General features: G+C 43.2%; 1 protein-coding gene across 1 annotated transcript in view; it reads left to right on the top strand.

The window, feature by feature from the left end:
- LOC126108361 (kelch-like protein 26) overlaps window positions 1–12,959 on the top strand; it is a 48,294-nt gene that overhangs the window by 34,003 nt on the left and 1,332 nt on the right. Inside the window, exon 4 of the mRNA XM_049913574.1 lies at window positions 9,059–9,165. Within this exon, the coding sequence (XP_049769531.1) occupies window positions 9,059–9,165 (107 nt within the window). The remainder of the gene's footprint in view (window positions 1–9,058; window positions 9,166–12,959) is intronic.

Here is a 12,959-nt window from a genome sequence, read left to right as displayed (position 1 = left end):
GCACCGCCACTTCCCAGCAAATTAGGGACACTGTTGCTCCTGGGGTATCGGCGAGGACCATTCGCAAACGTCTCCATGAAGCTGGGCTACGGTCCCGCACACCGTTAGGCCGTCTTCCGCTCACGCCCCAACATCGTGCAGCCCGCCTCCAGTGGTGTCGCGACAGGCGTGAATGGAGGGACGAATGGAGACGTGTCGTCTTCAGCGATGAGAGTCGCTTCTGCCTTGGTGCCAATGATGGTCGTTTGCGTCTTTGGCGCCGTGCAGGTGAGCGCCACAATCAGGACTGCATACGACCGAGGCACACAGGGCCAACACCCGGCATCATGGTGTGGGGAGCGATCTCCTACACTGGCCGTACACCACTGGTGATCGTCGAGGGGACACTGAATAGTGCACGGTACATCCAAACCGTCATCGAACCCATCGTTCTACCATTCCTAGACCGGCAAGGGAACTTGCTGTTCCAACAGGACAATGCATGTCCGCATGTATCCCGTGCCACCCAACGTGGTCTAGAAGGTGTAAGTCAACTACCCTGGCCAGCAAGATCTCCGGATCTGTCCCCCATTGAGCATGTTTGGGACTGGATGAAGCGTCGTCTCACGCTGTCTGCACGTCCAGCACGAACGCTGGTCCAACTGAGGCGCCAGGTGGAAATGGCATGGCAAGCCGTTCCACAGGACTACATCCAGCATCTCTACGATCGTCTCCCTGGGAGAATAGCAGCCTGCATTGGTGCGAAAGGTGGATATACACTGTACTAGTGCCGACGTTGTGCGTGCTCTGTTGCCTGTGTCTATGTGCCTGTGGTTCTGTCAGTGTGATCGTGTGATGTATCTGACCCCAGGAATGTGTCAATAAAGTTTCCCCTTCCTGGGACAATGAATTCACGGTGTTCTTATTTCAATTTCCAGGAGTGTATATATAGAAATAAGTGCTCATACAAGCGTCTGCCAACAGCAAAATGTGTGAAAGGCTTTAGGAAGACTATGAAATGCTTCGTAACAACAAATTACCTCCGATGAGCGTGATGTCACAACTGTTTACATTAGATTCATTTAAGCAGTTACGAGCGGAATCACGCGCATGCGCAGTGGAGTCGCATCTGAGTAGTACCTTCTTCCACTTCTGGAAACAGAAATGTCGCTGTTAGTTGTGTACGCAGCAAACCGGAGTATGTCAACCGGGCGGCAATTTCGGTGGCGAGGGGGGCAAATTTGTATTCTTGAGGAAAAAGAACGTTGTTTCACAAAGCACCTAGCATCTAGAGCATGTTGGTCTATCGATTATTCAAATGATTTTGAAGCTAATCCCTGTTGCATTTTGAACATTTTTGATCACATTTTAAGTTGATTTCTAAATGAATCATAATTTGATTTTTGAATGCGTGTATAGTGTACGTGATGTCCTTGCCAGGGGAAGCCTCGTCGCATCTAGAAATAAACTTTCCTGCAGACAATAGGACACGGGGTTACATGAGCTGAACGGAGTAAAGCCACCATGTAACCGTCTAGTATTGCCCTGGTATGAAATATCATAGATCCGGGGCTGATGCGCAGAGCAGTTTGACTTATAGTGGTTTGGGGGGAGGGGGGGAGCTCCACGTGATATGTATTTACATTTAGTGATTTTGCTGTTTCCTCTTCGTTTACTGTTCTCACGCCAATGGAAAGAAAAGGATTTCTGTCGTTGGGAACTATCAAGTGAATTAAAATACATTCACATAATTACGGAAGGCTAAAATATGTTACTAGTTCCAGATTTTAATATAATATTCACCTTTCTGACAGTCAAGCATTAATCGCCTTGCAGTTATTTTTGTCGCTTTGCTAAAGAAATTCGGCTTTTATTTACGATGAATTTCTTAGATCACACAGCATTTGACGCTAATTGAAAGACCAACTCTTTGATGACAAGCCATTTAGAAAAATTTTCGAACCCAGAAGATCAGAGATTGATGTTAGTGTTAAACGTTTTACTGACACATTGTGTGATGTATCTTAAAAGTGCAAACACGCAAGAAAGATGAACATTATATGTGAAAGCTCAGCTTCTCTTGTAGCTTATTAATCTTCGCAGCAAATATTATATATGAAAGCTTTGCTTTTCCTGTACCAACACTATGTAATTAGTTTAAACCATTAAGTTTTCCTGTTTGTGTTTTTGCCCTAATTGAGTGATGTTGCTATTCACTGACTATATCATGTGTCCTATGGTCTGAACACCCGCTGTCAACGGCGGGCGAGATCATGTGACATGAGCTGTGACTGGCTTACAGCAGCGCATCGCAATGTCCATTTCAATGCATCGGAAAGTAACATACGATGTTCGGTGACATTCGGATTTGTACTTTCGTAATACTAAAATATGTAGCGTATATGTTGCTGCACATCAAAGAACTTTCCAAAACGTGTTTGCTTTCCCTGAGTTTCCCTTTCTAAAGTGCCGGGAAATTCTAAGCCGCTGTATGAAACCATAACCATTGAAATGACATCAATTTTACAGTTCCTAGGGAAAGTATACTGCCACTTAACATGGAAAAAATGTATTTTCGCCCGGGGGAGAGTGTATTTTTAACTGGGAGATCCGAGAAAAATCAGGAATTTTTTTTCTTGTCCATGTATATACCCTGTATTAATGAAATTGCGTGGGTATGAAGTATCATCTCAGTTGTGTGACAGGATTCGTGATTTCCTCTGAGACGTCACAGTTCGTAGTGGTATACGGCAAAACATCGACTAAAACTGAAGTGATATCAGGCGTTCCACCAGGTAGTGTCAAAGGCCCTCTGCTGTTGGTGATTTAAATAAATGATCTAAGAGATACTCTGAGCAGCCCTCTTAGATTGTTTGCAGATGACACTGTAATTTACCATCTACTAAAATTATCGGATGATCAATTCCAATTAAAAAATGATCTAGAGAGATTTCTGTGTGGTGTGACAAGTGGCAATTGGCACTAAGCAAAGAAAAGTGCAGGGTCATCCACATGGGTACTAAAAGAAATCAGATACATTTTACTTAGTGTCCAGGATAATAGTATTAATTATGCAGCACATGCTAATATCAATATCAGTATGCTCCGTAGAGAATGTAAAACAAAGCAAAAAAGAATAGAATGCCAGGATGAGATGCAAGACTTGGAAAGGTAAGAAGTGGGGAAATGTTTGGGATGCAAACACAACAGGTTATGTTACAATGAGAAAAGTGAGAAACTTACTGTTAGAGGAGGAAGCAATGGACTTACAGCACACACAATAACAAACTAGGACAATGAAAAACAAAGAATAAAGTTTTGGGGGATGAATCGATAGCTTTCAGAGGAGGTAGAAAAAGATCAAATAGGTAAAAAACAGGGCCAAATAGAAATCCTTGGTTAACGCAGGAGATACTGAGTTCAACTGTTAAAAGAAGAAACTATAAAAGTTCAGCAAATAAAGCAGGAAAAAGGAAATACGAATGTTTAAAAAAGTATTGACAAGAAGTGCAAAATGGCTAAGGAGGACTGTCTAGAAGGTTTTTTTTGTGTGTGTGTGTTAGTGTGTGTGTGTGTGTGTGTGTGTGTGTGTGTGTGTGTGTGTGTGTGTGTGTGTGTGTTAGTGTGTGTGTGTGTGTGTGTGTGTGTGTGTGTGTGTGTGTGTGTGTGTGTTAGTGTGTTAGTGTGTTAGTGTGTTAGTGTGTTAGTGTGTTAGTGTGTTAGTGTGTTAGTGTGTTAGTGTGTTAGTGTGTTAGTGTGTTTGTGTGTTTGTGTGTTTGTGTGTTAGTGTGTGTGTGTGTGTGTGTGTGTGTGTGTGTGTGTGTGTGTGTGTTAGTTTAAGTAGTGTGGAAGTCTGGGGACCGATGACCTCAAGAACCTGGTAGTAGACGTGAAGTGTTGCGGACAAATCGGATACGTGACGATACCGAACGATGGACCCACGAGATACCTTTCAGTGTGTCACCTACAAGCAGTTACCGTAGCTAGCACGGTGGTTGTAGGGAGGCGTGAACATCCGTCGTTTTCCTTTCAGTTCTTGCTCTGAGGGGGATAGCTTGTTGATGTACAGAGTATCCAATAATAAGTCAATACTCCAACGTACAGCTCTAAAACCGGCAGTGTACTTACAACGTGCAGCCCATATTCTTATAGGCAGGCACGTTGATGATTTTGCGCTGATATATCCATACTTTCCTCGATACATGGGGTGTAGATAACGGTATTTTATTAAATATCGATACATCGGATACTGTAAATTTTAAAAATATCAAGTCATAAACAAGTTCCATCATTCCGCAATCGAAGTCTGTTAAAACCCGTCGTGCAGCCATCAAGACATCAGAAACCCTTTGCCAGGAGTCACCTCAGAACAGGTGGCAGCGGAGCCAACACGCTGCCCTTTTATACCTTGCGTACGCGATACTGCTGCCATCTGTATGCGTAGATATCGCTATCCCATGACCTGTCACCTCAGCCTGTCTCTGCCTGGAAGCACCCGGATGGTTCTACAGTGCAAAAGACCTGCTGTCAGTTAGAAATTAGAAACTACTCGAAATTGTACTAGATGGAGTAGATTTTAAATAAGCTAAACATTTATTCAAAATAACTGATGCCTTGTCATCCACAAACTAAATACTTTCCTTAGTGAAGTGTGTTCTCACATTTTAATGAACAATATGGTCAAATTGCACACCATCGACTGCTAGACACATTTGGAATGGCTGTTTGAGAGAGAGAGAGAGAGAGAGAGAGAGAGAGAGAGAGAGAGAGAGAGAGAGAGAGAGAGAGATGAACTGGACAAGCTACATTGGATGATACGTCGTTGTGTGGTCTGGCGCGCATCATCTGACACACCTGGGGGTTCATGTCAGACTGCATCTTTCCGTGCTCCCCGTAGAAAGAAATCCATTTGAGTCAGATCAGGGTACCTGGCTGGCCTTGGTACTGCAGCAATCCGTCCCATACAACGGCCGGGAAACTTTCCATTCATTGGTCGCATTGGAGAAGGGGAGGGTCTGGACAGCGGCCGTGTTCGATCCACATACACTGTCGCTTGTCCACGGAACTACGAGAACAGGCTGAATGTTAGTAAGAATATGTGCATATGTATTTCCATTTAATCACCCCGTGGATGAAGTGAGGTCCCACAGTGTAATTTCGTATCGTGCCAATTGATGCATTCATAATAAGAGCCTGGTACTTATGATGATTTTCAGTATCGTCTGCCTGCACTGCAGCGCAGAAAGACAATATTTTAAGCCACGTTCGGAATCACGTCTTCAAGAGTTCCCTGTGGAGTGTCAGATGGTAAGGGTGGCATTAATGTAAATGCGAGGTGGGAGTGACTCTGGTCTGCTGACCCCTCATTCCTCGGCTGCACGTCTGTTGCCACTGTGCCAACTGATAGGCGTCGCAGCCAGAGCAGCTTCCTCAAGTGCCCTGTCGGCTGCAGCCTTCTCCCTCGTCCTCTGTGAGATGTCGAAGCTGCCTCTTCGCACTACTGACCTAATAAAGCATGCAAGGGTCCGGCGCGATGAACAACGGGAAGGACAGACATTCCAGTTTCGACAGAATTTGACATTCGCCATATAAAAGTAGTAGTCTAACTTCGCCTCATTAGTGTACACGTCTGCATGCAACGTAAATTGTACCAGAAATGACCTGCATATAGACGACACAGTTGCTTAGTAGTTCTGCAGTGCAGACAAGTAAACAGTGGAGGGGTCTGGTACAGTGGCGTAGCCTAGCCTGGCCGTGTTTTGTCTACAGCGGAGTACCGTGTGTCTGAAACCTCGTGAGCGAGCGAGCTAGAGAGTGCCCACCCTTCCTACCCAGCTACGTCACGAGCTGCTTCTACGCGATATTCCAGAACAGGGGGGGGGGGGGGGGGTCACGGGGGGCACTCAAGCGAAAACGCTTGCTATTGGGTGGAGCGCCGTGACGTCACGACGAGGACCCTGGCGCGGCGCAGCCGTATGCTTACACGGCAAATGCGCCGCACCACAGACTCGGTGCCATGTTACTCGTTCACTTTACTTTCGCTTTCGTTCGATACGCTTCTGTACAAGTCAAAACAAGGGGCACGACAGGTTTTGTACACATTAACAGTAAATAGATGATAAATAAGTTGAAAAATAACTCACTCGTTTGATGAAGAAGCAGATATGAATGTAGTCTGTTTCTACTGCCGTTTATCAGACAACGATGCAATCCATAACTGCTTCGTCTTTGCGGCACATTTCTTCATTGCTTCCAACTTTGCTTCTTGATTGAGATGCCTAATCCTGACAAATATTCTCGTTTTTATGTAAGAAGTAATAAGTGCTTCATGAACTTCAGGGAACTTTTGTTTTGTAATAGACCACTGAGACTTCACGACATTTTTTTGTTTACACAGTCCATTTCCGTGAAAAGCAGCAAATTCTTCTTCAAACTGCAACACACTTGTTTTTCCATGCTGGCGTTGGAGTGTAAAGACAACCACGAGATGTAATTGATATCCAGTCTGCAGCATGATCTCCTTCACTTTTCGCTGCTGGAAAGCCTAGTGATTTATCAATGTTGTGGCACTTAAATGTAATATAGCCTTCAATGTATTTTATCGCATCTGGAAGAACATTTGAGGTTACAGAGTCGTCCCCCATTGTTACTACATGTCACTAAATTTTCTTCCACATTCACAGTTTCTGGGATTTCTCATAGTGGCGCTTCAACAACATTTACACAGAGCTCACTGCTAATGAAACTTAGGGATGCAGGATCCGGGTCGATGTCACACTGGGAAGACTCTGTGTTTAATTCTTTAGTAACTGGCGTGTTCCCAGAGAGAGAGAGAGAGAGAGAGAGAGAGAGAGAGAGAGAGAGATATCACTTGCATTACCTGTCAGTATAAGGAGACTTACCCTGTTCCTTACTTAAATAGCTGTAGGATTGTTAAAAAATATACCTAATTCTCGTGTTCTAGAGAAAAAGTTTTCCAGGCAATCTTGATTCAGTCTACAAGTTAATACATAGCTAACTTACACACTTTTCATACTTTCGAAAAGACCAAAGAGAGAGATTTCATTGAAGTTATAAAACCTTTTTGGAAAGGCAACATTCTTTCTTTGTCACCAACGCGCATTGCTGGACAGATATCTAAGAATCTGTTCAAAGTATTTTCTCAAATTGAGAGATTGATTCCAAACCCACTACGCAGGGATGAGCATTCCTATTTTGGAACTCCAGAGTTCAAGACATCAAAGACGTCGTTAACGAGTTCAATAAAATTACTTTCAAAGTCTTTATGGAGAACATACTTCAAAGCCTGAGCTGTTTGTCGTGAAAATAGTCGCGCTGCCGTCTGTACATTCTGCCTTGCTTGTCGAGTTACGTTTAAGAGCGCTTCAGTAATGTGGTGTGTTATCGTTAAGTCACTCTTCTGATGCTTTAAAAGTTCCTATAGAGCTGCCCGAGATATTTTGGACCCATCAGGTAGCGTAATGCCTGTATCCAAGAAACGGTTCCGTAATAACTTTAACTGATGTGGTACATCGAAGAAAACCTATACACTCGTGGTGTCGTCTGCTTGATTTACGAAATAAGTTCTGTGTATCGACACAGTTCCTTCCAAACTTTTATATTTTTTCCGTCCATGTCACACGTCACAGCAACAACACCGATTCCTGATTCCTCAACCGCCTTAATGATGCTCTGAAGCAAATTACTGGTCATCACAGTGTCGAAATCATAGTAAACTGGTTGTTTCCACTGCTTACACAAGCCACGTATCATGCAAACTTGTACATTGGAATGTGGTCCGACTACTACGTCTTCAGACGAATCGTAACATATGCGGCCATCAACATTGATTCTGTGAAATGTCAGAACAGCTAGTCTCTCTCGAGTAGTAAAAGTGTGTGACTTGGCTTTCAATAAACACAGGATATCTTCAAGAATACAAAGTCTGCATTTAAATTCCTTTGTCCATTTCTGAAGGGTTGCCCTGCACGGCAAACGAATTTTTCGCTTTCGCAAATAAGTGTATGCTTTAGGTGACAGAGCTCTTAAAATTAATGCATGGGCAATGTCCTCTGAATTCCACTTTACCCTTTTATTTTCGTTTAATAGGCATCTTATTTGCGCCGGTGTAAAACAATTTGACAATACACTATTTACACTTTTGTGTAATTTGACTTTTTCTTTCGCATCAGATGACTCTTCTGCCCGCTTCAGCGAAAGAACACGTCGGAGATCTTTCGTTTTACTTGGTAAGGCTGCATCACATTTTTTGGTGCCGCTTCTTTCTGTGCATTCAATCTCGGCCCTCAGTTCCTTAATTTCCAAATTCTTATTCACTACTTCAGTGGTTTCATAAACGCAATCTGTACATGTGGTTCGGTCGACTTTCTTTTTTTTCGGTGACACAGTTTCTAAAGCGGTCAAAGCTCGCTTTTGCTCCACAGCGTGGTGCACGACTTCCGGATCCCTAAGGAATGAATTTAATTTTAATTTTATTATTCCTAAAATTATTTACCGAGTAGGCCTACTATTCCTAAAATTTTTGACTAAGTACTATGCAACTGCAATAATTTCTCACTGAAAATCAGATCAATTGACAAAAGCGATTAAATATCACCGGCATAAGCGGCTACAATAGCCTAGTTTGATAAAATGTAAAAATACAATGTAAGAGGAAATACAGATATACAAACCCATAACCTCCAACATGGAGTCAGAAACCACACCACTACGCTGCGAAGTCAACTGGTCAGCATCAGCTATTGTTACAGAAGTAAATGTAAACAAATTACGCGAAATACGCTGATTTTGTCATTTGAACTATATAGTAGCTTTAAAATAGTCAACATATCGAGAATACTTACACAAACGGCTATTTCTAAGACAAATGTAGCTATTATATCCAGGAGGAAAAGCAAATACACTTGAGCAACATTATTTATTGCCTGTACAATATATCGAGTCATTCACTCCCGTAAAGCAATATACTAATGCGTCAAAAAGCATTGCATTTATGTGAATTCGTTTGTATTACGGTAATTTTTCAGTTTCAATTATTGAAAGTGTTTTGTATGTGCAGACGTCTTACCCTTTCGTTCGCATCACCGCTTTCCACAATTTCTTGTCCACGCCAGTTCGGAATGTTTGTGCAGGGGATTGCTGCTGGTGATAACTTCTTTCTTGGAGGTAACCCTAGAAGCTCATTTCTCAAATCCCGTTCACAATCTTCTGGCCGATAAGGAGCTGACCACACACGTGCAGTTTTCACATTCACTGTGTCCTCGCGTTTGCATCGAACCATCCATTCACGTCGCAAGTGCTCATCCTTGGGAAAAACGTGATAAGTAACGTCCGTCGTCGTCCGAGCACTATTGATGCAATGTGCCACGGCGCAGTTACAGCGAGCCTTGCTCGTGGCTGTCTCAAAACTGAATGCACGGCGCTGCAGCCTCCTCTCCGTGACGTCAAGGCGCGCGAGGGCGTCTGCGAGTTTTTTACTCGCTTGGTGCCGGAATGGCCTGCCTGCTTTTCCTATACGCCTCGGTTCCGAAATGCCGTGCCGGCGTTTCCGCGGCGCGCGCCTTGAATCGGTGGCGACGCACTGTGCAGACCCATCCGGGCAGCGTTCATTTTTGGGTAAATGAGTTGGCACCACTGCGAGACAGCAGACGATATCCCTCTCCCGAAGCACAGCATTGTGGAGTAAATTACATCAACACAGGAACAGAAATCAAAAGCCAGGGTTGCTACATCTATTACAAATATATGTCAGAACCGAATGCCTGTTCATCTGAATGCATCTTCGTCTACAATTTCCTCCAAAATGGATGGATATATTCCGAAGCGATTATAAACGAAATGTGGTGTAATTATACTGGAAAATTGAAGACTTGCTCTTCCATTGTGTTTGCTCTAAGAGGTCAAAGTTCCCCTTGATTGGGTGGATTGAAACGCAACCATTCTTGTGATACGGGAAACTTGTCATTTCACGCGTTTTATTACTCAGATTCCTACTTCCTTTTTGTCATTGTGTGTACAACGTTATGCGTATCGGTTATTTAGTGTGTTGTCAGGTGTTAGAAAGCTTACTGGTATTTTAAGAGTATCAGCGATTATTTGTTTACTGTAAAAACGGATTAGCGCATTTGTATTAAAATTTGCTATGAGAACGGATTAAAACGCATCGTCGTTTTATAAATATTATATACTGCTTTTGCTGAGTATACTAAGAGTGAAATAGGTGTTTACGGCCGGTATAAACCTTTCGAAGAAGATTAGGATGACGAGAAGGTCATAATAGAAGACGAACTGAGAGGCAAACCAAACGATGCGTAAACCAACACTCTATCGTCTCGGTGACGGATGGCCAAGACCACTGAAATGTGAATGTTACGTTTCTGACAGTAATCTTCGGTTTTAACAGTACAGTGCACCACGACTCCATGTCCCAAGATGAAACGGCCAGCATGCAGTACTTCTCACCAGCTCAACCCCGATTGCCTGAAGCAACGCGGAAAGAAGTCCGGCTTTGTGGCGGAACAGTTCATTGCTTCTGCACTGCGATAACGCACCTGCTCACAGTTAATTGCATGATTGTGCATGTTTGGCTAGAAACAATGCTGTAGTGATGTCCTTGGCCCCACGTTCGCTCCATGTGTGACATTTTGTTCTCAAAAATAAAGACAAACCTTAAAGAGCTGTCTTTTACATAAGAGATGAGATTCAAACTGCACCTCTGAGAGAACTAAATGCTACTGTAAGGATTGTTCCAGAATAGTTTTAAGCATTGGAAGAAGCACTGGAATAAATGTATAATATGTAATGGGAAATATCTTGGTGAAGACGACATTGATGTAGACCAATAAATAAACCAAGTATTGGATTCAACATTCACCGCTGTTGCTTGCACTATCATATTGTCCATTCTGGTGCCACTGTCACGACCCTGTCATCGTCTTCTAAGAGGAATGTCGTTGGTTCACCACCCAAGTTTCGTCGATAGAAAAGAGTTCTGTTAATTTCCTGACTTGTATCAAGTATCTGCATCGCCAGTCAGTCATCACTTTTCTCTAGAGGGACCTTTCCTTTACTTAGAGGTCTGTTCCAGCTAAATAGCATTTCATGCAGTGTCTTACGCTAAACAGCTTTCTTCCAAGGAAAATAATTTTTTTTGTTTTTACGGCAACAACTAATTTGTGTAATGTCAGCACTATTTTTAGCCATACAAAAGTCCCTATGGTTGAAATTACCTATTTTGAGAAGCTGCTTGCAATGATGGATTTATTCCCCAAATTTCTTAGTGCACTTTCTGGGCGATTCTGGCAAACCGTGTGGTTTATTTTCGGGTGCCTTTCTGATGCGTCCAATAGCGGCAAGGCTGTCTTTTGTGTAAACTACAATCCTTTTATTGTGATAGGCAACATTAGCACCCAGTTCTTTCTCTTCCGACTGTTTAATACAATCCGTGATTGCAATAGAGGTGACTGAGCAATTTTTACCCCAAAGATCGCAATTCTTTGCATTGTGCAGATTTTCCTGTGATGTGGTGCGCTAATCGATCACCTCTGAATAACATATTCGTACATGTCCACAGAACAGGATATAGAAACATGTGGAATAGGTTCCCATGTATGTGAGTGGACCTCAGCTCTTACGTGACAGAACCCAGTATGTTGTCCTCAGTGGCGAGCGTTCGCGAGAGGCAGGAGTTCTCCAGAAAAAGGTGGTGGGGCCGCTGTTACTGTCTGTATACATAAATGGTCTGGTGGACAGGTATCTGCAGCTGTTTGCTGACTGTCCCCTAGTGTGCAGTAAGATGTCGTCGTTGAGTGAGCGTAGGTCACAAGGCGAGTTGGACAAAATTTCTAGTTGGTGTGACGAATGGCAGCCATCTGTAAATGTAGAGAATCGTAAGTTGATGCAGGTGAGTAGGAAAAACAGACACGTAATGTTGAAGTACAGCAGTAGAGGTGTTCCGCTAGACACAGAGGCGTCGCTTAAATGTCTGAGCGAAAGTTCGCAAAGCGATATGAAATGAAATGGAACAATCGTGAGAGGAATGTGGTAGGGAAGGCGGGAGGTCGACTTTAGTTTGTTGGGAGAATTTTAGGAAAGTGTGGTTGACCTGTAGATGAGGCTACACGTAGGCCGCTGGTGCGACCTATTCTCGAGTACTGCTCGAGTGTTTGGTATTGGCAACAGGTAGAATTAAAGGAAGACAGCTAAAGGACTGACAGCTGGGCTGCTAGATTTGCTGCCGGTAGTTTCGAGTGGCGCAGAGGTATTGTGCAGAAGCTTCAGGAACTCAAATCGGAATCACTGGAGGGGGAGGCGACGTTCTTTTCGAGGAACTCTGTTGAGAAAATTTAGAGAACTGTTTTTTGAGGCTGACGGCAGAACAGTTCTAGTTCTGGCAAATGTACACTTGACACAATGGACGCGAACATAGGGTGAGAGGCATTGTCGCTCGTACAGAGGCACACAGGCAGTCGTTTCTTCCTCGCTCTGTTTGGGAGCGGAACGGAAAAAGCAGATGACTGCAGTCAGTCGAGAACTTTTTATATGTACCAGTTATTACTTTTGTTTGATACGGTTGCTGCTCCACCTACATTGATTATTTTGTACTAAATGCACCAGTTTTATTACCTCTGTAGTTTCTAGTTAGTATTTCAATTGTCTTTGAAGCTTCTTACTGGCCCTCTCGCTTGGGATTAGCCCTTTAACTTGCATCAGCTGTGGGGAGAGGTTCTCGTGACATTGGTTCAAGTTCAGCAATGCCAGATCTGTACAAGTATTTTGATATTTGTAAGTGAACATGCGATAATGAATCAACACCGTCTGTTTCTATTTCTTACAGACACCTGATTTCTTTCTGGCATGATCTAATTTATGCATAGCATTAGATACAGGAAATATAGTACTTTTTTGAGACTGGTCTAAAGTTACGGTTTAAGTGTTCCTACTACTACTGAAACAGAAAT

The sequence above is a fragment of the Schistocerca cancellata genome, chromosome 11 (genome assembly GCF_023864275.1).
Source record: "Schistocerca cancellata isolate TAMUIC-IGC-003103 chromosome 11, iqSchCanc2.1, whole genome shotgun sequence".
Classification (NCBI taxonomy): domain Eukaryota; kingdom Metazoa; phylum Arthropoda; class Insecta; order Orthoptera; family Acrididae; genus Schistocerca; species Schistocerca cancellata.
The sequence above is the reverse complement of the archived record's forward strand: the minus strand, read 5'-3'. Positions and strand labels throughout refer to the sequence as shown.